The 26,956-nt window shown below is 41.5% G+C and overlaps 1 protein-coding gene across 1 annotated transcript in view; it reads left to right on the top strand.

Annotated features, from left to right (window-relative positions):
* fgf11a (fibroblast growth factor 11a) overlaps nt 1-26,956 on the top strand; it is a 70,634-nt gene that overhangs the window by 41,788 nt on the left and 1,890 nt on the right. Inside the window, exons 3-4 of the mRNA XM_088911280.1 lie at nt 7,453-7,556; nt 25,448-25,646. Of these exons, the coding sequence (XP_088767406.1) occupies nt 7,453-7,556; nt 25,448-25,646 (303 nt within the window). The remainder of the gene's footprint in view (nt 1-7,452; nt 7,557-25,447; nt 25,647-26,956) is intronic.

Here is a 26,956-nt window from a genome sequence, read left to right as displayed (position 1 = left end):
AGTTTAGAAAACTGCTATCACTGTACTTGACAGTTTTCACTTGAGTTTTCAGAAGCCATTATTTGTCTGCCAGTAGACTGGTTTACTGGATTCTGCGATTTGGTTTGGCACCAGCCACACTCAGACTTAGCATTCTGTATACTCACCGGCTTCGTTCTTAACTGCCCCTTGGTATCTATTCCTCCGGTTTTTGACAAAAAGTGCTTTGACCGTCGAAGTTGGGAAGGACACTGACACAGCTCCTCTCCCACACAATTAAATAGAAAGCCTTCCTTTGGCAGGGGACCAAGGGCTGGAGCCCAGCCAGGCATGTTGAACAGTGCGCAGAATTGCGATGCCAGTTAATATCTCATTTTAATAAAGCCATCCTGTAGTATTGATCCCTGTGGCTGACGGCAATATGTTTACACCAGGAGGTGATAGACAGCTGGCAAGTCCACAAGTGACAGATACTTCCATAATTCCTTGTTCTGTAGAAACCCCATGGTTTGGGGTGTCAGCAGCTCTTTCTCTCTCTCCTGAAGAACTGAGAGTTATCCCAAGAGTCCATTAATAGGGCTCTGCAGGGAATCACACATCAGTCAGTGTCTGGTACAGGTATAGCACAATCAGATGAAAGCAACCACAGCAAACTTTTCAGAAGGGGACTGCGGTTTATGGTTCTTCAGAACCTGCATGAACTTTGTGCACAGTGCCTTAATACTTGTAGAAACGAATGTCTTTATCTTGCAAGTAAATCTCTCCCATGTCCTTGAAATTGTAAAAAGTCAGACTGGGCCCAAGCAAATTACAGAAAATGCCTCGTTTAGCTATTCACATAAAAATCAATCCCATCGTCCTCTCAGTTCTTTTCAGAGAGCGGGCGGAAAGCTTCCTGCAGTGCTGGGCCAGCTGGAACTGCCAGTCTGCTTTGCAGGAATAAACACGACGGGGCTGTCAATGGATTTGGCCTTTTCCTTGTTTTTCTTCCAGAATGAAAATTGACTTTTCATTTCAATGTAACAGCATTGGAAAGCAATAAAGGCTGTCAGCTTTATTTCCTGAACTTTATCCCCCCGTAATTATACAGCTCGTTGAAGTGAAAGTTTATTAGCCTCCTTCAGCTAGAAAATAAAACATGCCCTCCGAGTTTATTCTCTTTCCTGTAAAGCCACCTTCCAGTACCGTCGTTAGGATTCTGCTCTTCAAAAGTTATTGCACATTTGTGTAGGGAGGGTATTAAAGTGGTATATCAAGTCCGACTGCGTCCAGCCTGTCAGTGCATTAAGTATAGACTCTGAGTATCGCTGTAGCTGCAGACTGGAGGATCACCACCCTGCATGTTAAATGAGTTCATTCACTAGAGTGAGGATTTCATATTGAGGTCCTGGGATCCCTTTATGGACCTCCAATACACACTTATCCTCGCAGTAATTTGTTTTTCATTGATTAAGGGAAATGCCTTGACTGGAAGAATAAGGATTTTATTGTCCTGTAGTAGTTTTGATGGGAGAGAGGTGATCATTTGATGAGGTGATTGTTGCTGGGGCTTTGGAGAATTTGGTATCCTAACAACTACAATACAGTAAAGTGCAGATCACTGTCATTAGTGAATTACACCAACAATACAGTAAAGTGCACATCACCTGTCATTACTGAATTACACCTATAATACAGTAAAGTGCAAATTACCTGTCATTACTGAATTACACCAATGATACAGTAAAGTGCACATTACCTGTCATTACTGAATTACACCCACGTTACAGTAAAGTGCACAGCACCTGTCATTATTGAATTACAAATACAGAACAGTCACAAGTCAATATGTCATATTTAATTATTGGTATCAATTTTATAAGCATAACTTTTCAATTTTATCTTACAAGTGAGTGTCTTTGATGAACATGATGGCTTGAGAAGAGATCCCAAGGCCTAATGAATAGGGAAAACTCCTGAGTTGCACTGACACCTGCAGGACAAATGCTGCTGGAGCTTTTTGTGGACCAGCAGGTGATGTTCTCTTCCTTCTGAACCCTGAATTCCATGTCTACACTGTCCTTTGAAAAGCTCAAATACAAACTGAAAGTCCGATCACGCAGAATTGTTTGTACTGTACGTGTAGGGGTATCATCTCCAGTGCTCTAGCGAACTTTCACTCACATTTTCTTGTCCAAGTACCAAAAAATAGACACGGTTGTTCTTGAGTTTCAACGCTATTAATATTGTACAGATGTTTATAATCCATAATTATAACACTAGTAGAGTAACATGTATGGCATATGTATGACACCTAAGACGTAAGCAGCAAATACCTAGGTCTTCAAACTAGAAATAAAAACACAAAATTCTCTCCATGTTCCATGAATGTACTGTACCATACCATTTATGCTTATTAACCCTAGTTAGCAATGTCCCTGCAAGTTGTTCAGTTGCCAGAACTGCAGAGTTGCTCTGCAGGCCTAAGATTGTCCATCAGGAATTTCTAAACCCCTTCTTATACTATGTATACTATGTATTGTCCGTATCATTCATTACTCAGCCTAGCATTTGGCAAATAAATGCTGTTCAGGCATTAAACTATATCTGGAGACTAAGAGACAGAACAATCTTTGGTGTGCCAATCAAAACAGATCTAACATGGGTCTACCTACCTTTATGTATTTTTTCGATAGGTGAAATACTTTTTTTTGTCATTATTAGCACCTACTATCAAGAGTGTGCACATGGTCTTTGAAATATAGCAGGTTACGGAAACAAAGTGTCTTGATTCTTATGTACTGTACTGATCTGCTATATTGTGCCATTAAAGAGGAGAAGTTCATCAGTGAGGGTTTTGGAAGCAAAGTGAATCCAGACAGTGTGTTCTGTCCTGTGTGCTTCATTAGTGAGTCTCACATAGGGAAAAGGTGATCAAAAGGTGAATGGCCCGTTAGCAGTCAAGAGCAAGCAAATGCAACTCTGCTAAAGTGTGCGTCTTCACACAAATGGCACTGAAAATAAAAGCAACCTTTGGGTTTCTCTGTCATTTCTTTCAGTTCCTACAATGGGCTGTTCTCAGTGCTTACCAGAGCAATTCCAAGTTAATTTAAACGAATAGCTTGTGTAGATGGACAGCTTTGTGGAAAAATACACTGTGATGAATGGATTGAATATGAAGAGATGATTTAAAATAATTCTTTGTCTGTGAATAGTGAGCTTGGTTGCATTTAAAGTCTGCAAACAGTGAATCTTGTGAGGTGTACAGTTTTGTGAATATAAAGTAGGATCAGATTTAAATGGATGGTTAAAGTGGATGAAAAAGTGTGATTAGTTTGCCTAATTTAATGTGGGTAGAGAAAAATAAATTAGTGGGCCCAGAAAGGACTACAAAAGGGCTGTAAAATCAGCCTGAACTCAATTTATTCACAGCCAATCTATAGGGTGAGGTGGTTATTGCCTGCTCAGCACAATTAGAGTCTTTCTACTTTGACTGAAGCCTGTTACTGTTTTCAAACTCTGTTTCCTATAATTGATGAATGATTAAAGTCCCTGAAACATGCATAGTGTCATTGAGAAATGGCAAATGTCCCAGGGGCCTTGTTGCTTCAATAATGTCTTCATGGCCTGTATACCATTACAGAAGATACGTGTTCTTTTGGTTATCAAACACATTTTCTAAATCCATAATTTTGCTGCAGTCTGAGACATTACATTATACTAAATAAAAATAATTACTTCCCAAGGCATTACATATAGAGAAACAATAAAAACATAAAATAGTTACAAACAGTATGGTTTGTAATTTTCTGACAAAAAGTGTACACAATATTTCAAACGAGGTCTTACTAGTGTGTCATATAATTTTAACATAACATTCCTTGATTTGAAATCTACACCTTTGGCTACATATTCGAGCATTTTGCCTTTTTAATTGCTTCCTCACATTGTCTTGAAGGTGCAAATGTATCAGCAGAAACAGCTAAGTTTTTTTTCATAAATAGCATCTTCCTTCTCAGTATTTCCTATTTTGTATTTCTAGTTTGTTTTTGCTACTTGTACACAATCCCCTGCCCTTAATCTCAAAACTTGCGTAATAACATGAAGCATGATTTAGATATACAAAAAGGCTCTCGGAAAGAGGATTCATGTACTGTAGCTGAACAAAAGAAGACTTTTCAGAATCCTGCTCTTAGCTCAACTCTTATTGAGGAGATATACAAATGCACTTTGCATGACTCTTTGGATTCAGATTGATGTCTTTCTCTATGCGCTGTGAGTTCAGCACAGGCACTCTTCCATTTTAAGCCCAGCCATCAAGAATTCAAAACTGAATGATTCATCCTGTAATCTTGAGAGAAAGCTTATACTATGGCATTTTAAAACTTTAATGCAGTACAATCTGAGTTCTTGCATGAATTCTCCAAAACAAGAAATGAATTGAGCATGTCCAACAGGTTTCATAGAGTAAGTTGTTGTTGCTATGGTGATGCCACTTTCCTGGACTGGTAAGAAACAAACACAAGAAAGGCTGCAAATGAAAGGCAGTAATTCACCTTTACTTTCTCTGCTGTCAGGAGATTCTTTATCCAATCATTTTATTCAGTCATCTGTTGAAGCATCCCAGGGCACTGGTTTTGACAGCTTGTTGTGAAAAAGGTGCCTAATGTTCTGTCCTAAATGTGTTTCCTCTGAATTTCTTCCTTCCGTACAGTATTTGGGCCATGGCTAGGTCCACTGAGTTTACCTTTTGTAATTCTCTTCCCTTAATCAAAAATTGATTCTAACAGTTCATTTGACACATGGGGACAAGCATTAACACACCACAAGTTCAGTTTCTGTTATTTTTTCTGTTATGTTTCTTAATTTGGCAATTAGTTCTCTAATTAGCAGTTTGTGTCAAAGATTCTGCATCGTTATATACCTGTTACTAGTAGGGGTTAAGTTCAAGTTCAAGTGTTTTCTCCAGGTCTACTGTGCAAATACAGACAATCATGTTGTTTCAGCATTTTCTTTTAAATTGTGTGTACAAGATTTTCCATAACTTTCATTCCACTTTGTCATTGTCTGGTAATTTTTGTAGATCGGTGACAAGAAGTCCCATATAAATGTAGTTCTGTTCGAGTTTTCAACATAATAAATTGTGAAGGAATCCAAGGGGGGCAAATATTTTGTGAAGGTTGTCTATTTGTCAATTACAAGAAACCACACACTCCAGTGCGTCCCAACACACTACTACAGTAAGATATTTAAAAAGAAAATAGGTTTTAAATGAAAGTGTAACAGAAAAGCCAGCTGTGAGAGTGTATTGTGCTTTATAGCACAACAGGGGCTAATTTCAGATTCAATACGGTTTATTTGGCAGCAGTACTGCAGCAAATGTGAATTAGACATTAGAAAAGCTCTGCATATTCTGCACTGGCCTTGTTAAAAACGCCAATCCCGTTGCTCTTAAAGGGCAGTGCAGCACAGCAGCTCAAAACATTATTCATTTTTAGAATGGTCCAGATTTGAATTACTTTCAGAATTGATTCCTCATCCTTGTGCCCAACACGGGCGCTTTAATTAATCTCCTAGCTTGGGTATGTTTGGAATGAGTAAATCTGAAGACTGAAGAGGGAATCAAATTGGACTCTGTGCTATTACAAGGAGCGTTTTGAACCCCGAGTTTGCCAAGTGGGGAAGCTCCTTTTAATGGGATTTCCTAACCCTCCCCCCCAGCTTGAAGACGTCTGTTGACAAGAACAGAAAAACCATGAAAAATGGGTTAAATTCCAGAGATTTCCTGCATTTAACTCCGTTAGTTTTTTTTGCTTTTTTTCCAGTATGGCACCACTCATTGCTACTGTAATTAACAAAGTGCCTTCTGGCAGTTGCAAAGCTAGTACCTGTCTGTCTTTCCAAGAACTCCTGCTTACTGTATAGGCAAATAATGGGTCAAGCTACAATGCCACCAAACAATATAAATTAGTAATTGTTTTGAGTACATGATTGTACGGATGGAATCCTCAGTATAACATGATACCCAGGGGGTATATTATGAGGCAATGGTGTTTTTTTCAGTTTGGGCCCATTGGACTTTACACTACGAGGTGTAAATCCTGTGTAACCTTGATCACTTGATATTGTAATTCTGTTGGCTGGGCAGCTCTAAATACGAATTCCACAAGAGCTTTGGGTTTGCAAATGGACATATACTGTACTGTAAGAGCATTATAACAACTGTTTGTCATCATATTGAGGTATAAAGAATTTTAAGCTCCCAGGTAATATTGATGAGCCAGAGCTCTTCAATCATGCAGCCACCACTTTGCCAGGTCTGAATGCTGTTACCCACCTGTCCTGTGATGTCCTATACAGTGGCGTATAAGTAGCTTATTTCAGATCCATTTTATTGTGAAGCAAGATTTTACAGATTCAAAGTATAACCATTCAGTCAGTTCAATTTTCTGGAACACAAGGTAAAACAAAATGATCATTGAACAAAAACACATGCAAATAAGCAATTATTGTAATGGAGACAGATTAGAATTCACCTACTGTACATTGGAGGTATAGAAAAAGTTATCAGTACATACAGAAAACACCCTAACCTAATCCCAACCATTTTAGATCCCCCCAAAAGTGCTGCCTAGTGGTTTAAATAAAATTTTTGCATACATTTCAGTTGTATTATCTTTTGACGTCTGAAATTAAAGGGTCCCATATCTTCTCAGACTCATGAGAATATATTGTCCTTCACAACAAATCTGATCCTCTGTATGTGCACAGTGTTAGTCAGCTCAGTGGCCAAAAGCTTCAGTGAGGGCACCTTTTTCATAAGAATAGTTTCTTTGCAATGATTAGACCGTAGGCTAAGAGGCATTGCTGGGCTACTTATTAGCATCCAGGACAATCTGAACTTTCAGCACCTCAAATACATTTCTGAAAAGATCCATCCAATATTCTTGTACGCTATGGGTTTGAATTTGTTATGGTGTCCTAGATAGTAATTCCTGTTACTTTCTGAAGTTCTCGCAGTGATCACCAGTAAGAGCTGCATCGCTCCACTATCCAATACTAACCCTGCTGTAGGTGCAGCGGAGCTCAGAATATGACAAATGGAAGCTGACCCTTCTGACGGCGCTTTTTCTTGGGAGGATCATTCAGGTGTCATCTCTCCCTTGCAGGAAGGGGAATTGTAATAGTCAGGATTATGATCAGTGATAATTCTGCAATTTTAGGTTAAAGAGAGACAATAACCGAACCAATGACTTTGTGCTGTCACTGCTCTGTTTTGCCTTCCTGTCATTATTTGCCTCATTTTGAATTCCTACCTTTTTTTATTTCTCTGCAGCACAAAAACAGTGATGTCTTCCATGGTTCAAGACTTACTATAGGCCTTTTGCACAACTCTCTTGGCCTCAACAAATGGCATCTCTGCTTTGTGTAAAGTGACAGACTGTAACTCTGTAACTCTTATGTCTCTGAAGGCTTGCTCTCTCAATTCCACAGCTTTGTTCAACCTGATTCCAGTGGGGCTTCGCATTGTGGCCATCCAGGGAACAAAAACGGGCTTCTACATTGGCATGAACAGTGAAGGCTACCTCTACACCTCTGTAAGTTGGCATCAATATAATGCAACTATTTTTTCCATTGCATTTGTGTTACTAGTCTTTGGCGTAACAATGTTATCTCCACACCTTCACAATCTTAATATGCAGAAAACGAATTATTGGAGAACTATTATATTACACATTTGAGCCAAATGAGGCCTGTAAACCCCACAGTGCCCTCATACATAGCCAGTTATCTTAAGTGGCATATTGGCAATTATCCTTTTTATTGCCTTTTACCATTAAGGATTTGCCCAGATGTTAGTTACTTCAGTGCAATTACAGTAAAAGGATACAAGGATTTATTTCAGTGCCCATGTACTGTACACCATAGAGTGTAGGCTTTTGCAAATTGCTCTCACTCTTCTTCCTTCAATGCTGGAACCTAGAAGGTAAAAGCCTTTTCCTCCTGGATGGTCTGATATACCTGCCTATTGTTCCTGAGGAGTTGCCAGTTCCACTCAGAGCCTGTTCTATCTGCTCCTTCACTTGTGTAGTATCTCACTGCCCCTGGGTGCCAATTACTGTATTCAGGCTACCCAGGTGTCTCTCATCATGATTTGGTTTTCACCTTAATAGTTGGCTTTCTCATAAAGCCACCTCTTGCAACCTCACCACAAAAATGATTTAATCTATCGCTTTTTATATTAAAATAAGAACTGACACCTTTACTCAAGCTCTGGAGTTATTGTGTATAGTGAGGATTTAAATAATCGAAGGCTAAAATAGATGAGGGGTGTTCGGGGTAAAGTGTTTCAGAGATTTAAAATACAGACAATTCTGTAACCTAAAAGTAATAAGCTTGCTTTTTAACCTTTTTCTTTAATATAAAATACTTTAATACACTGCTACAGCTGTAATAAAACTGTATACCTAAGCTATTGATTTTCCCATTCATACTTGCTCCAATGATTGATCTGCAGGAGTCATGAATTTTTTAAGCTTTCTGCCTGAATAAATCATTATTTAAAGGTTTGCCAAAATCCATAATTGTGTAAACAGTAACAGAAACTCTGAGAGCCAACACAGAATAATTTATTTGGATGTCAATTCAATAATTGATACCAATATGAGAATAAACCACAACTGATCTATGATGATTTGGATTAATTGGCCATATATATTTTTTCTATAATTGTAATGGCTATGTTGGAAAGGCAGAATTTGGGTGCTGATATCGATTCATTCATTTCTTTAGCAAGAGTGCTGAAAGTGGTTTTGGAATCATCAGGAATACAGTGAAATGAGTAGAAATTAAACTGAAGGACATCATGCTAAAATTGTCCAAAGCACTTGCTTGATCTCATTTGGTAACTTATGTTTAACACTTTGGGCACCTCGCTGCACAAGGACCAGAAAGAGATCCAAGCTGAGCAGTTCAAAAACATCTTGGTCTTGAAGGAATGAAACAGAAAAATGTTAAAGGACTCTGATAAGATATGGATTGACCATAGGGCTCCAACAAAGAGAAGATCACATTCTAATCTCACCCCTTTCTGCTCTGCTAAGCAAAAAGATCGCGCCTCCTGAGCACTCTCTTTGCTCATCTTTTCTCACACTCCTTGTTTGCTCCTGCAAGGGACAGATTTTACCTCTCAATTTTTCCACTTTCATCCTCCATCATTCCTGCACATCCCACTGCCCCACGGTGGGGAGCAACCTTTTTGCTGCGCCTTTGAACCAGCTGCTTTTCGACCTCTGCCTTGAATCCCCTCGGTCACAGTAGAGCCTGCTGTTCTCTTCCAGCTCCTTCTGATGTCACCTCCAATGTCAAACCCCCAAGGGGGTGTTTCCTGTTGCTCTCCCTCCTTCTCTCTCCTGCACCCTGTCATTATCAGGCGTCCAACCCAACACCCTTTCAGCTCCAGTCTTTCTGTGGCTATTTCTCTCTCTCCCTATCTAACCCTCCTTTCCTGACATCCCTCTAGGAGGTTTCCCAGCCTTAGTGCTTACTCCGGGCTTTTGGTTTGTAGCCCTTGCCCTGGTTTCAGCCCACACAGCAGAGGTGACAATGCTTCCCTGCCTCCTGTTGGCATCCAATCGGGTGCAGTGTTGACTCTCTCTCCCCCCCTCCCACTATGCTCACACCTGGGGACCAAGGGGAGATCCTCTCAAGCGTACTAGACTCCAGCTGACCCTCAGAGACCATCACTATAGCTGCTGTTTTAGGGGGTTCCACTGGAAGCCATTTGCATTTTCATGCCGAGACTAGCAAATGGACCAGACCCTCCAGGGTGCGTACTTTCAGTACATTAAACTCAATTTCACTATAAGCCCCACAAGTCTTGTGAATCTTATTACTTGCTTCCTATTGCCCAGTCAGCCCTTTTAGTTGATAAAAACAATAGCTTTGAGTTTCTCCTCATGGGTCGGCATGGTCATCTCTTACCGTGCTTTTCTGGAATCCTAATCTTTTCCGGTCAAACCTGATACCAGTGTTCCTCTAAAGCCTTTACATACACAGTATCTCAACTAACCCAATCACCCTAACCTCAAGTACCACAAGCTCTGTCATTGATGACCTCTGCGACAGAGTTGTGGAGCTCCTTTCATCTCATGTCAGCTTTGTCACATTATTATGATTTGACCAAACTTCTGAAACTTCATGTACTGTACGTCTACCTGTTTTCTGTGGTAATCCTTATGTTCTATCAAACTTCCATTTGAATAAATAACTTCACATAAAATTGTAATGCCAAACAGATGTGGTTTTAGATGCATCTATGTGGTTAATGATATTCCCTTAAAAATACAAGTCCAGATAACTTCTCAAAAATCGCAGCAACCCTAGTGACCTTAGGTTGTCATTGAAATCCATCCATCCATTCTCTGAGAGCTTCTTCCAATTCCGGGTTGTAGGAAGGAGGGGGCTAAAGCCTATCCCAACAAGCAACAGGTGCAAGGTGGGGTACACACTGGACAGGACACCGGTCCGTCAGCCCATCACAGGGCAGGCACACACTCACACCTTTTCCCAGAAGCCAATTAACCTACCAGTATGTTTTTGGATGGTGGGAGGAAACCCATGCGGACACAAAGAGAAGATGCAAACTCCACACAGATAGCACGTACGTTCTGAAATTGAACCCAGGGACCCAGTGCTGTGAGGCAACAATGCTAAACACTGTGCCACCTTCTTGCTAATCATTTGCTTTTCGTAATCCACAACATCAGATTTCTAAAGTCTGTTGGGTGTGCATGGGAAAACTTAGTTCTTTACAAGAAACAGGTCACTTTCTGTGAGACTGCATGCTGTGGGTATCACTGGCCGAAGGAAATCTCTCAGTGTCTCCAAGTTATTTCTTTAAAATGCCGTAGTGCATTGCTTGGAGGCACTGGCCCTTTGGGAGCTACTGGGAAAGGTTAATGGTAGGGAACTCCGTCTCATTTATCTATTGTCTGAGGTGCTTGCTACCTGTGGGCACTCCTGAAATTGCTTTTTTAAAAATAGGTTTGTTCCTGTCCTGACCCAGTTTATTGTTCCTCTGGAAACCCCCCTGGGCAGAGAGGGAGAGCGAGGCTGGCGATAAAACACAATAAGAATGGAACTTGTCCTCGCAGTACAGACAGAATCAGGTCGGCACCAGGCAGGCATCAGAACAGGGCAACTGAAGGATCCTCTAAACTAGCAGGACCACTGAGGAAGAGAACAATGTGAGGGAAATACTAACAATGACTTTTGAAATTTCAGATCTGCTTTATATGCTGCTCTGCTAGGATACTAGAAATGGCATGTTCCACAGCAGTGACCCACCCACTCCAGAGTAACATGGATGTCCCAGCAAATGATATGTCCCCTGATTAAAAGTAAAGTAGTGTCAGACCAGGCCTTTTCCACACAGAGTTATGCTAAGGGAAAGAAAGCAGAAAGAATTCCCAAGATAGGGGGATGAATGTAATTGCAATCAGCTAGAGTATGAATCTACAGTATAAACACACCCCATTGGTCAGCGGTTTCTTGCAGCAAGTATTCTGTTTCCTAACATTTTTTTTTCTTTATTCTACCAAGGATTGCTCGCATCTCCTTGTGGTTGTCTGATTTTACAGATTATCTTTAATATCTAGACTTTATAGACTAGTCTAGAGTGTCTTTTTCTAGAAGACACTGTTTCTATTTATTTCTGGAAAAAAGGTACAGGGATATTGAATACACCAACAAGGATGGGTAGCTTGTTATATACTCCCGCAACTCTTTGCATAAAGACATGCTTCCTGTTTTTGGTTTTAAATGCACTTCTGTGTATTTTTCTCTGGTGTCCTTTGTTTCATGTTTCACTGTCAATTCTGAAGAGGTCTGGCGGGTTTAAGTTTGAGTTCTTTCAGGCTGTCAGTGTAGGACAAGTGTAAGTTACTTGAATCTTTTTTAAACATTTGTGAATTTGTAGAATAATACCAGGGCAGGAACAACGACTTAATGACAGCGGTACCTGAAGTTCAATGTACTCCACTGAATGAGGAGTGATGCAACATTTCTGCAGAGACACTCTCTCAGTTAGCCAGCTAATCTCCCTCTGCCATGCCTGCCTCAGTTCCTCAATGTGCACAGCATCGACCTCACCAGTGCATAACACGCAATGCATCTTTATGTCAACAGACATCCAATCTGCAGCAAGGAGACAGTCCTGCACAGTTTGTCTGCAGCAGAGAAGCAGTGCATTCCCACTGGCACAAAGAGAGGACACACCACAGGGTTGTATAGCATCCAAGCACTCCTGTAATCCACGTGATTGCCCTATAACAAATACATTTTAACTGTTAATTATCTGCCGTGGGATAATATAAGTACATAAGCAGAAGATCTTATTAACAGTTCAATCCCTCACATGTTAGCACTGAAAAGGCATTATTCAAATTAAGACTCCTGACAGAGAACACTTAATTTCTAACCTAGATGTTCTAACATTTCTATGGATTAACCCTAACCCAGACCAATTCAGGCCTTACTCTTTAACTAAGACACGGGAAAAGCTGGATTGTTAGTAGGTTATATCCAAACATCTCACCCAGCAAATTTGAGCTATATTAAGGGCTTTGAGAAGCAACTTTTGAAGGCACTATATAGAATAAAGTGTATTATTATTATTATTATTATTATTATTGAAGAATCCTTGAGATTCTAGTACATGCTCATTCTAGGCATCTATAATTTTTTGTTCCCCCTCTTTTCAGTTGCCTTAGTTTCCACTCCGTCTTGAGTCACTTCAGTGGGTTGACATTTCAAGCATTTAAGGCCTAATGTGAGTCCTGGTCTTATACTGTTTACCATTTGCACACAATGACCTGAATCACCCCCCCTTGGTTTTCCCCTAAGTGTTCCAGACTATAAGGAGTTGAACATACAGTACAGAGCTTAATATCAAAATAAAGAGAAAACAGGTTCATACTTGCAGCTTTGCACACCTGAGAGGTATTTTATGCAACTGAATTTCTCAATTTGGGGGTTTCTTAGTGTCTAATGTCTTGGCAAATCCAAAGCATCTACATTACTGCCAAACCTTATCACTACCACATCTGAAATACTATTGCAGTACTGGAGAGGTTATTAAATTAAGTTTTCCTTAATTTTCCTCTAAGGATTTTTTTTGTGTAAAGTCACCCTTTCCTGGTATTTCGTGAAGCCTGGTGTTGATTTGGCCTTGTCTCTTGACAGCCCAACCTGTGAGTGCCTGTACGGGAGTTTCAGCAGGACTTGTTTCTGCTCGGTGATGAATGGCTCCATTTCCTGTGCTCCCCGTAGGGCCTCATAACAATGCTTTACCTCAGCATTCTGCCTGTCCATGAGCTTATTAAGATGCAGGACAGCAGAACAGCAAGATGGAGGGAGCACTCGAGGTCGAGTCAGATCTGATATGACTTCCAGGATTCCTCTTCAAGCAAGGTTGCACCATTTGCCACTGCAGCCTTCCAGCCTCCTTCCTGCTTGTTTTTCATGAAATGTTGAATTGCCAACAGTGCTCTAGTGTATAACCACCTGATTCTTAAACACTTTGGCTTACAGTTGTCAGCCCTGTAGCACACAGGGAGATTGGAGATATGCGTGTGCTCTCTTCTCACCTAGCAATTCACCCTTTGAGACACCTGTAATACCAGCTCTATAGTGCCTAACATGAGAGTTAGCTGTGATTGGACGTTCAGCATGCCTCATACTGATGATGTCACTGAGAGTTAGCTGTGATTGGACATTCAGCATGTCTCACACTAGTGTCACTGAGAGTTATCTGGAACTAACTTACTGGACCCTGGACTGCGAGAGGAAACTGGAGCACTCAGAACATGAACATGGAGAGAGCATTCAAACTCCACACAGATAGCACCTCAGGTCTGGAATTGACCCCAGGAGCCCAGCACAGATGTTAACCACTGCACCACCGTTTAACCAGTAAACTATCAAACAAGCAACACGGGCTGAATGGCTTCCTCTCATTTTCAATGACCATTGATAGCTTACATTTGCTCATATACAGCACAACATGATGACCGTCATTGACAAGATCCTATTTTGTCCATAGTGTGTCTCATAAAAGGACAGAGGACACATCGAACAGCTGAGCATTGTTGTTTTTTGTTATGAAAATGGTTATGTTTCTAAGCCTGTGAAGGGGTAATTGCCAATATCACGGGAAATCATATCTGCAATGATAATGAACAGATGAGATAGAACAGTTTTAAAATCATTTAAAGAAGCCAAATAAATAAAATACCAGTTACTTTTCCTTCATGTCTCCTCCTTCCTGCCTCGTGTCTTTGGAAGTCTGCCGAAAAATGAACAGCTCACTGTGGATTTGAGAACGCTTGTGTTTTCCCTCTCAGCAATTTTTCGATTATTTATTTCCAAAAGTCCAAGAAAGGTTATAACCTCATGAGAGAGTGGTTTTAAAATTAATATCTATATTAAATACACAGTGTATTTGCCCCAAAGTTCAGCTCTCATTCTCCCAGCCCTCTCTTGGCTGCAGTCTCGGTTCATGACCCATTGCAGTTTCCAAAGACAGGTGTGCTTTGTTGTCTCTTTTGTCTTTTTGTTGAGTTTGGAGACTCACAAGCACAGATGCTTTAACCTGGCCTGGGTTGTTTTGAACCTGTCTGCGGTTCACCATGAGCTTTTCCACTGCAAAGCAAGCACTGGCATGCTTTGTGAAACGAGCGCACCTGGATTTTTTGTTTGAGTCTGTATTACAACTGAAAGAAGTATACTCAGGGTAAGCTCAAGCAAATTAAGGTTAGTAAACTAAAAAAAAACAGAAGATAATAAAAAATTGACAGTGTTTGCATTTCACAAGAAAATAATGTTTCCCTTTCCCTTTGGTTGAGCTTAGCTGAGCTTCAACAGTTTATAGTCTGTAGTTGCAGCACAAATAAAGGAAGAACAAACTTTTACAAGTATTTCTTCAACTGCAATCCATCAAATATCATCGATCTAAGTGTGCTTACAAAAGACAAACCTCTCTGATCAGGATTACATTTTAATCCACAGAGTTGTAGAAGAAAGTTAAGCAACAAACGAGGTCTTTATTAGCAGCTCTGCTTGATGTAACAACCATTAGGGCGATAATTATTCTTCCAAGTGTGGATTTCCTTTTACCAGCAAGAAAAGCCCAGGTACTGCTCATACTTTCTTGTGAGAGCCCTGATGAGCTAATTACAAGCCCTTGTGTAGATTTGTATATACAGTATGTGGCAACTAGGGTACCCAATTAATTAGGAAACAGTGCACCTCAGATGACTTGAGCTAACTGATTAAAAGAAACCTTGATCCCCTGGGGCAGACAGACAAACTGACCCCTCTAATAATGCTTGTGGAACTGCTGTTACACCCTTTCACAGGCCAGGCCGTGGGCTCTGGCTAAACCCCACCTGGGCTTTTGGGGTTGTGTGTTTTTCATCTTTTGACTCGTCTCTCTGCTTCCATTGTTCACCCTGACGTGAGTGATGGATGCAGGGACACACACCTGAGCTGCCATCCACTAAAATTGGAAACGTCGCAGTTGGGCGTCATTCGACCTAGATCTCTGAGGGAGGGAATCAATCTTCTTGTTTGTTGAGCAGCTGCCCAGCGAGTTCAGTTTTCATTTATTCACCTATTTGTCTGCCGTAGCTGCCCAACTCCCCGCCAACTGTCTGTCTCTCTCGCTTTCTGTCAATGGTGACGGAAAGCAGTCTGCAGGACTTTTCACAATGATCAGAATGAAAAACGTTGCGGGTTGTTTTCTTTTCCAATATCAAGCATGCATTCCAGAAACCTGTCTATTTTCTAATCGCTTGTTCCAGTTCCAGGTCACAGAGGAGCCAGAGCCTTTTCAGAAAAGCGAACCTACCAGCATGTCTTTGGACTGTGGGAGGAAACCCATGTGAACATAGGGAGAACATGCAAACTCCACACAGATAGCACCCCAGTTCCAGAACTGAACCCAGAGCTCAAGTCTTGAGCCAGGAATGCTAACAACTGTTCCGCCTATTTAAACATGCATTGGTAAACACAAATGTGGAAGAAATTGTTCATTATTTTAGCAAAGCCATAGAAATCAATTGTGCATCTGCTTGTGGCTTCATAAGAACAGAAGGATAAACACAATGTTCTTTTCAGATGCTTTGGAAATAACTGCAAGACACTCTCTGCTTCTAATTAATTTACACAGCCTTGATATTGCAATACATGCAGATCTACATACAGAGAGAAGCACATATTATTTTTCTGTGTCCCATCACTGTGCAACTGCTGTGACTTTTTGACACTTGATAAACCTGCAAGCACCTCTGCTTCTAGGCTGCTATTATATCAAGAATCTGTGTTGTGACTGGTGCTGTACTAATTGATTAAGCTGGAGATAGCTATTACATAATGTAATTGTCTGGTTTTGTAGACATGTTGTGTATATGTTTTGTAAAACTGTTGTGTACTTGTACCTCTTTTGGGTCATTTTGATTTGATTGGAAATTCCACTGAACAGTGTGGTGGTACAGTAGTTATTGTTGAAGCCTTGCAGCACTGGGACACTGGGCTCAATTCCAGGGCTGGTGTGCTTTCTGCATGGAGTTTGCATGTTCTCCCTATGTTCACATGGGCTTGCTCTCACAGTCCAAAGACGTACTGGTGGGTGAATTGGCTTCTGGGAAAACTGGGCCCTGGTGTGAGCCTCTGCGTGTGTCCTGTGATGTACTGGTATCCTGTCCAGAGTGTCCTGCCTTTTTCCTGTTGCTTGTTGGAATAGGTTCTGGCTCTTGTTTATGGCATAAAGCAGTTTGAGAATTGATGGATAGTTCCTTTAACCTGTTCGTGGATTACAAATGTCCGCTAAGCAGTAACTCTCGTAGCTCTCTTTTGCTCATGTGCATTTGCAGGCGGGATTGGTCCGACAGAAAAGGAAAATCAGAGCAGCATTCTTAATTTCAAAACTAGGTGTGATTTTGAAAAAGGAAGCTATCGTTTTGAGAGCCCTGAAAATAATTACAGTCTGCCTGGGCTCTGTACATGTACCAACATGACACCTAGTGTTGAAACGGTGAATTGCTTGAGAGAAAAATGAAACTTTGCTTGATATGTCTAGGTTCAGTGTATCTCTTCAAAGTCTAATATACAGTAGGCATGTGTGAGCACTTAATTAATTCGTTTTTAAAGTGTAAATATGCCAATAAAGGACTAAAGAGATGTTCTTCTCCTTCTGCCCTCCTACTAAGCTGTCATTCAAGTCTGTGGGGAACACATGTCATTACTTAATTCTGTGTCCATTTATTCTCTTGAAGGAAGTTCCTGGGCTCCTGGTTGTACATGCTTTGTCATATTGTGTTGAAAGGATTCCTGAGGGCCAGGTGGTCTGGTTAGCAGGACAGTTTGAGAGTTTGACGAGACCTGAGGCAGCAGACAAGCTTCCCGCTGTGGGACTCTGCTGTCTGCAGGGACAGGCCCATCTGCTCTAGAAAGGAGGGAACTTTCTCCTGGCCCAGTTCCAGACACAAGTATGGCTACATAACGTTAACAATGGGTACTTCCTCATTCCTTTAGCTGTAACAGCCCCTTCAACTTGCCGACGCAAAAGGATTTTAAAAAATGTGTTCAAATGTTTGTATAGAGGTATCCCTTGATTTAAAAAAATAATTTTACAGGTTTTCCCACAACACAGTTTGCAAATTTAGATATCTTATATGAAATATGCTGCTAAGTGCTATGATGATGCAGTGGTTAGGATTGCTGTCTCTCAGAGCTGGAGCCCTGGGTTCAATTACTGGGGTGCTGTCTGTGTGGAGTTTGTATGTTCTCCCCGTGTTCACATGGGTGTACTCCAGGTGCTCTGGTTTCCTCCCACAGTCCAAATACACGCTGGTAGATTCTTTGGCTTCAGGGAAAAATGGCCCAGGTGTGAGTGAGTGCATGTTTGTATCTGGCTGTCCTGAGATGGACTGGCATCCCAACCAGGCTATATCCCGCCTTGCACCCGTTGCTTGCTGAGAAAGGCTCCAGCTCCTCCTCAACCCTGTAATGAATAAAGCTCTTAGAAAATGGATGGATGCATGTATTGTGTCCTTGAAAAATTCAAAAATGCTGAAATTGTAAGGCACCCCCGCACAGTGCCATCTTGTGGTCAGTCTTGAAAGAGGAGACCTACAGTATAAGGAAAACCAAGCTGTTGCTGGAAGTGATGTTGCTCAATCAGCAGGTGGAGCTCTTCCCTCTTGTCCAGAAAGTCCAATCCACTGCCACCGTACTGTAAGAGGCGCAGTCTTTCATGATATGTCAGACTATGGTCATGGCTACTTGTGGTCGTTCAACTTTCCTTCGGATTTTAAGTAGAGTAGCCTGGAAGCCTGGCAAAATTTTACTTCAGGCTTGCTCAACCTAGTCTACCTAAAATGTCAAAGGAACAAGTAATAGGTTTATTCCATGCTGAAAAAAAGAAGAAAGAGAACACAACGTTTCGGCCGTGGAGCCTTCTTCAGGTGTGAGAGAGACAGGGCAGTAGGCAAAGGTAAAGTAGCGGGAGAACAAAGGTTGGGAGGGAGGAGGAGTGAGAGGCGGGAGCAGGGGACAGAAAGAGAGGCCAATCAAGAGGTGTTAAGTCAGAATGGGTGCAGAGAGGTGTGAAATGAAACTTCCAATGAATGGAGAAAATTTAAAAGAACAGTAGTCTGTCGTTAAGGGAAGGGAGAAGGTGTGATCCTAGCTGCAGAATAATTTTAGTTTCGGTGGTCTTTCTGATGTATGAGTTTGGAAAACCGTCTTTGAGAACACAGACGGAGAGATTAGAGTGGTCGTGGCCGTCAGAGGTGAAATGAGAAACAATGGGCTTGGAGAGATCTTTAATCTTTACAGCCCTGACGTGTTCTCTGAAACGGTCTCCGAGTCTCCTTCCTGTTTCTCCAATGTAGATGGCTGGGCATTTACTGCAAGAGATACAGTAAATAAGGTTGCTGGAGGTACAAGATGCTGTCTGGGTGATCCGGAATTGTCCTGAGGGGCCTTGAATGAGTGTGGTGGTGGCTGTGTATTTGCAGGTGATACAGAGAGATCTGTTGCAATGGAAAGTGCCTGGTGTGGATGGTTGTTGAGGGCGGTCAAGGGAGCTGTGAACAAGGAGGTTACGCAGATTAGGTGGTCGGCGATATGAGATGATAGGGCGATCAGAAAAGAGGGCCCCAATGGAGGGATCATCCTGTAGGATGGAAAAGTTGTGGTTAATGGTCCTGGGGATAGGAAGTGTTTTAGGGTGGTAAGGAAGCACCAGAGGAATGCAGTTGTTACGGCGGGAGTTCCTGATCAGGTTGATGGTCCGGGGGGTGTTTTTGGCTCGGGCAAGGGCCCTGTCAATGGCTCCACGGCCGAAACGTTGTGTTCTCTTTCTTCTTTTTTTCAGCATGGAATAAACCTATTACTTGTTCCTTTGCAGCCTACGCATGCTGACGCAGCTACCCACCTGAACTACTACCTAAAATGTCCTCTAAAATTCCACTTGTGAAGCAGTTCCTCATGTCTGCACCTGACCTGCAGTGTAGTTGGGCTGCCAGGTGTCACTCAGGCGGGGCTGCACTTCAGTGCTGAGTAAGCGTGTCCCCTCTACGTGTGAAGTACTTTGGAAGCACAGTGAACACTACAAAAACTAAAAAACACAGACACTAGTTAATAATTCTTAAGTGTGCATGGATTGATTTTCATGAAATTCACACCTGCAATTCCAGGGTTTTCTGCTTAACCTTACTCAGGGTTTTAACTATGATTTATTCCAGGATTATTGTGAGTATAAATAATTCAGTTTGTTTTCCTGGGAACAAAATTTCCCATAATACCTGCTCATCTTGCATACCTCTTTACCGTCATTCCCAGTGTCATCATGCATAGGTACCAAAGCAGAGAATATTGAGCTTGATGGACCGTGAAGCAGTCAATACCTGTCTGAATGCAGGTCTGAACCAGAAACCTAAAATGACAAAGCTTGTATTTTTTATGTTTTTGCCAAAAGGCTCATCTAAACTGAGCAATGTTTGTCCTAATTAAAGGTGCTTATGCTGTTAAAGCACTTTGCCATTGGAGTCTATTTGAATAGATCCTTGTGTAAGGGGGAGAGCTCTTCTGAGTGGTAAGCAGTCCTGTGAGTGGAGCAAGTCTCTTCCTCACTGAAGCTGAATTGGCTTGGCTGTAGCAGAGGCTGGGTGCTCAGCAGGCCCAGGAGGGAGAGCTGAGGAATGAAAGACAGCAGTTCCCCTAGGGAGAGGGGAACCTGGTACATTGCTTCTGCCCAGCTTCTCTTGTCACTTTCAGCTAACCTTCCTGTCCATTTTCTTTTTTTATTGCATTTGTTTCTTTAGATCTCCATCTGCCCGTACTGTAAGCTGACATAAGGAGGGTGAATACTGTCCTTCTGCAATAAACATAATTTTACTTTCTGATTTTGCTTTGCATTTATTGCTGGCATTTACCTTCCTGCATGCATAAAAGTGACCAGAAGGTGCAATCAAATTTTGAAATAAAAAAAAATTAAAGATGCACACATCGGTGGGTGACACGGTAGTTAGCACTGCTGCCATGCTGCTCTGGGACCCTGGATTCAATTCCAGAGCTGGGTTGCTAAGTGCATGGAGTTTGTTCTGTACGTTCTTCCTGTGTTCATGTACTGTAGGTTTCCTGAGCGCCAGTGCTCCAGTGTTCTCCCACAGTCCAAAGACATGCTGGTAGGTTAATTGGCTTCTTAATTGGAAAATAAGTCCTAGTGTGAGTGTGTGCGTGTTTGTATCTGTCTATCCTGTGATGGTCTGGTGTCCTGTTCCGGGTTTGTCCTGCCTTATGCCCAATGCTTCCTGGGATAGGTTCTGGGCCACTGTGACCCTTAATTGCATAGGGAACGGTGACTGAAAGTGATAGCGATGGTTTAACTCTGATACTAACCCCTCACAGAAAATGCCATGCAATGAACTGCCAATTGGTGTCTGTTCTCCCAGCCAGCCTCGCAACAGGCAGAGTTAAAGGAATCCCTTTCTGTAAGACGCTACTGCATGAGTCATCTTTGCAGTTACCTGAGCACTACGAGTCAGTGATGTGATGCCTGAGAACTGATTGTTAAGGTGATATGGATTTTTTCTCACTTTGAGGTGTGGGAAATGCATCAGAGCACAGGCGAAGGTGAGAGGTAGGAAGTCGTTCAGTCTGCTTTGCTCATCTGCTTGTTAGTTTATTGATCTGTGAACTTCGTCAAGCTGTTTCTTCAAGGATTCCGCAGAATCGATGTGTAAATTCTACTCTAAGACTCTCCTCCCTCAGGAGTATTTGCTCTCAGTGTTGCTTCCATTTGCTTGTTTTTTTCAGTTCCCGCATCAACATTGACTCTGTGGATCCTCAGTCAAATCTCGCTGATGTGCCTTTCATTCTCCTCAAGAAAAACGTACATCTTTTAAACCTTTCTTTATAGTTAATTCAATCTTGCTCTCAGAACATTTTGCTTATTTCAGGACTCAACAATGCCTTACTTTCAAATATAGTCACACTCGACTAAAATGCAGGACTTATTAAATCTGCTGGTATTACTTGTTGGAGAAATGTTTCTGCTTCTCCTTAAAAGGCAGTCAGGAGTCTGTTTCAGAAGTTAAAGTTTTTATTTCATGCGCATGGGAGTGAAACACACAGAGATGCTTGGTGTATTTTTCTCAAAGTTTTCTAAACTGTCGTTTAATATTTTTCTGTTATCGATCACACTTCCCTGTGCTTATCAAATTGGCAGCTTTCCAGGATAATGTTCATCTTCCTCTTCCTTATTTGCCAAAGATAACTTATTTTAATACAATTGGTTACTTAGTTTGGTAGCACGCGTTCCTTTATAACACAGTATAGAATTACTTTGCAGCCCTTTTGTCCAGCATTCTTCCGTTCCAGTTCAAACCCGTTCTGAATGTCCACCTTATAAAATACTGTAGCTTCAGCAGAAACAGTATGTACAAAGTTCACAGGGACCCTCTCAACATGCTTTTTTGTTAACAGTTTTGGTACCCCTAATTGCTTTTCTTGGTATGCTTCCCAGCAGCACTGACAGTTGTGAATCAACTCAATTCACTGCTGTGGACCCAGAACCAAGTCCTACAGTGCACCCACAGCAGAATGGAGAACTGATCGAAGGAGTAACTCAGCTCCCACCGACAGCGATGGAAGCTCAGCCGCACTCACTGTGCTCTTGTACAGAAAATCAGATAACCTGACCAACCCAACTAAAGTGCACTCAGTTTTCACTGCACACGGTCAAGTTTGCGTCATTGCTCAGGGACTTTGTGCTATAGGTGGCCAATAATAAAGAGCAAGACGTGGACCAGTGATGTCAGGACAAGAGAACTCAGTGTCCAGTTCTGTATGAGTGCCTTTACCAAATTCTGCTAATAAGAAAAAAAGTGCCCATATTTTTTTTGTGTGTCTTATTTCTTGTCCCTTTTTGTGAGACTTCTGTCAATTGACAGTAGCCATCCAAGCTTCTTTTCATGAGCACCTAATATAAGAAAAGTTACAAATGAGAAGAGACTATTTGGCCCATCTTAGCTGCTGGTTTCTAGTGGGGAAAAATCCAAGGTTCAGATAGAGCTGTTCTTAAAGGATACTATACTGCCTGCTTCAACCACATGGTTAGACAGTTTGTTCCAGACTTACACAACTCTTCAGTCCCGAATGTACCAAAACCTAATTTCTCCTTGCCCCTGGACTGACTTTGTCAAGGCTTTTTGGTGCTTGCAAATCTAAATCACTTCGTTATGCTATCTGTTTCAGGGCAAAGTGATTCAGTTTATTTAGTCTATCTGTGTGTGCAGCTCGTCTCAGATTAGGATGAGTCTGGTTGTTCTCCTTTGTGCTACATGTACCTCTAGAGCAGAAATATGAAACATTTCTAATTCTAACACCTTAAAATACACTTTATTTGTCAGGTGCTGCTTTCTACACTTACCACTTTCTGTTTAAACTACTTTTTTATGTGTCCTCTGTAGCCAGTTCATTAATTATTTGCTTTAGTAAGGCACAGCCATTCTTGCCACAGCTTTGATCTTCAATATTTCACTCTGGGGGAGTGGTGTCATGAGGCAGGTGATAAACAAGCGCCGCTGGCAGCTTCCAATTTGGAGCCTCATCAAGGAACAGCCTGAAACAGGCCTTTGCATTTCATTGTGACTCTGAGCAATGAAGAAACTGCTACATCTGAAAACATAAAATATGGACGAGGCAGAGAAGAAAGCAATTGCAATATCAGGGGCATACTAACCTCTCACTGGGATGTATGTATCCAGCCCAGCCCTCTGTAAACCTCTGTCACTTCTTCGTGTTGTCAGAAGCAAACCAATTTTGCAAATTGATACAGATAGCCTCTGAGGATATGCTGGCTTCGTCATTTTTATATTTAGCCCAGGAGTTAATGATGAGGCTCTGTTTGTGGTAATTCACAATGGAAGACAATTCTGAACTGAGTTTTACCAGAGTAAAGATCACCTTATAATAGTGCACATACAGTACGCAGACTGATAATTAGAAATGTATTATATACAGGGAATTGCAAAACTATTCACTATATTCCCATCCATCCATTTTCTAACCCTTTATTTGCAGGGGAGGCGGAGCCTATCCTGGTAAGCAAATGGAGCAAGGCAGGGTACACCCTGGATGGGACGCTAGTCCATCACAGGGCAGACAGACACAAACACGCACACCAGGTTAGTTATTCCTAGAAATCAATTTACCTACCTGGAGGAAACACATGTGAACATGGGGAGAACACACAAACTCCACGTAGACAGCACCCCAGGAATTGAACCCAGGACCGCATCACTGCAAGGCAGCAATGCCGACCCCTGCAGCAGCCAGGACACTTATATATATGCTATGTAAGTTCCCATAGTTAATGTGTATTGTATGCCAGTTCCTTTATAAAAGCTGACCTTTCCTATACTACTGTATAAACAGCAAGTGTAGTAAAGCATTGAGCTTTAAGGCCATGGGCAACTCATGACAAATTAAATTAAAACTACAAAAAATGCACATTTTAATAAGGGATAATTTAAACAGTTTGGTATTCTTTTACCACACGTTCCTGTGACTTACAGCTCCATTCTTTTTAGATTCCCATCTCGCATTCTTCAACTGTCTGAGATTGTAGCAGTGATCCAGCTGTCTTAGTGTAACGAAAGCGTTCTTTCCGGACCCTATGCAGACGACACAATCCGGGGACGAGTGAGGAAAACATGGGGAATAAGGCATGCAGGAGTCGGGAATGAAAACAGGGGGCGTGTCCACGGTGCGCTGGTGTTCGGGGGAGGTGTGGCCGAGGCAAACAATCCAGGGCTGAGTCCAAAAGGGGAATCCTAGACGGGGCAAAAGTCCAAAGCCAGGCGGTCCATCCAAGACAGACAAGATAAAAACAAGAACCGGGTCGGGACCGGGACCGGGAACTAAGACCTTGACGGGGCCAGGCGCTTCCAGGTCCTGGACTCACCTGGTACGGGAACCAATGCGGAGCCCGGAAGAAAGTGAGCGCCCGGCTTTTATAGGGCGAGGGGCAGGAACCGGAGGCAGGTGCAGCGAATGAGTTCTGAACAAGGAAGGGCTGGAGCGTCCTTAAGAGGAGGGGTTTACGAGCGTGACACTTACCTGGTTCAATTTTAGAGCCCCTTTTCCTGCAATATACAGGTCCAAAGCTTGACATTGGTTTTTCAAAGGTTTCATAGCTGACAGTGTTATGCTTGTGATTTGTCACAGTACATATGCTGTACACTTTCATTACTGCATATTGTGCCTACTTTCATTGAAAAGACCTTGTTTCAGATTTCATAATTACAAACACAACATGTTGAAATGAGCAGGAAAAGTAGAGAAGAAACTTATATTTCTAACCTAATTACATGCAGAATTGGTGCTTCTCTGGCAGACCACCAAACAAATGAAAGGAAACCCATCTAGCTTATGTTGAATGTTTCTAGATGACTGACTGGAGGATCCAATATCTTGGTTCTCCCCCACCTGATACAGATTACAGTCACAATTATGTCACATTTCACATTTCAAGACAAAAACAAAGGAGAGTAATTTGAGTACTGTGAGCTGTTTGGGGAAGATGAACACATAACTTGAAGGTGGAGGTACAGTCTCCTTTTTTAATTCAAGTGCAGGTGAATTTCATGTTTTGTTGTTATGTTGGCAAGACAGTTGTACTTCCTGTTTTAAGTTCTATTTCCTGTTTTGGGGAAGATGGGAAGGACTCTAGGCCTCAGTACGCAATATGAGTGGCTGCCATTTCACCTACCTTTTACATTAATGGCCAATATCAGTGATATAATCGAAGATGTGATCAAACAATCATAAAAAAAATGTCAAATCCTTCACATTCACATAAAGGGCCTTTTTCGTAGTCTCAAGTCGTAATCATTTCTTTTGCTGACTCTTGTTACAGGAGCAGTTCACTCCGGAATGCAAGTTCAAGGAGTCTGTGTTTGAGAACTACTACGTCACCTACTCCTCCATATTGTACAGGCAGAGAGAGTCGGGCCGGGCCTGGTACATCGGCATCAACCGTGACGGTCAGGTCATGAAGGGCAATCGGGTCAAAAAGACTAAGGGCGCGGCTCACTTCCTGCCCAAACTAATCGAAGGTACTCTAGAAGCCTCTTGCTCTCTTCCTCTCTTATCTTTGTGTACTAGAAGCCATGAACACAATCTTGTTTAAAGAATCGCCCCACTGGCACAAACGCTTGTTTGAAACATTTTCTGCTGCTCACAATTACCTTGTGACAATTTTATGATTAATAAAATATTAAGATAAATGGAGTACATTTTCAAGAATGCGTAAGCAATGTTTTTCTTCATATTATGTGGTTATAAAGGCAGAAGTACAAATAACTTTTCCCTTTTTCCCTGTAGCACAAAGTTAATGCCGCTCAAGTATTATTTGTTTAAATTATTCATCATGTTGTACTTTTTTAGAAGCTGAGAGCAGACAGAAATTATACAGTGTTCAGCTCTGATAACTTTCCAGCCATGCAGAAGTACAATTTTCACTTTCATTTCCTCCCTGAATTAGATTTCAGCACAAAAAAAAACACATTCTCCTGCAACAGCTTAACAAATGTAAAGAATACACAGCATTTTGTCATCTTGGGTACATTGACAAATGTCATTAAGCTTTCTCCAGTGAACCATTTTAATGCACTTTTAACATTGTGTACAGTACAGGAAGCAAACAAATTTTTAATTATTTTAATTATCTTTTTAATTAGTACTTACCTGACAGGTATATTATGAAATAGAATATTTATGAAATAAAACTCTAAATCAGTGAAGGAACTGTAGAAGGTCTGAAGGAACACTATGTCTTTTTCAGCTGAACTCAGCTGGTTTTTACTCCAGCTGAGTTCAGCTGAGTTCTAATTGACCTTTGAATTTTCTCCTTGAATCTCATTTTGCAAATCTGTTTTCAGCCCTTAAAATATAGAATGGGATTTATAATTGGTATCAACACTGTATCAGTTTCTAATTTTCACAACTGTTCTCATTTAGGTGGGTTGCCTGAAATGTGTGGGTTGGACATGTAGAAGGAAAAATACTAATTTGAGAATATCCACTGCAGTGTTCGGCAGCTTGAGGGTGCAGTAGTTAACGTCGCTGCTGTGTAGTGCTAGTGTCCCGGGTTCAAGTCCAGACTGTGTTATCCGTGTGGAGTTTGTATGTTTTCCCCCTTCTGGGAAAATTGGCCCAAGTGTGAATGTGTGCAATTTTGTCTGTCTGTAACAAAGGTTCCATCTCCCCTGTGACCCTGTAATTGTTCAGGAAGTGGATGGATGTTAATGATTGCTTCTTAAGACAACTTTTAAGGGCATTTAAAATCTTCTTTTCAAGCAATCAGGATAGAATCCTGATGTGATAGAACCAATAGCCACCACTGTTTGTATCTACATTAAGGTCA

Source organism: Atractosteus spatula, chromosome 3 (assembly GCF_055471065.1).
Source record: "Atractosteus spatula isolate fAtrSpa1 chromosome 3, fAtrSpa1.hap1, whole genome shotgun sequence".
In the NCBI taxonomy this organism is placed as follows: Eukaryota; Metazoa; Chordata; class Actinopteri; order Semionotiformes; family Lepisosteidae; genus Atractosteus; species Atractosteus spatula.
Note: the sequence above shows the minus strand (reverse complement) of the source record. Positions and strands in the feature narration are given on the sequence as shown.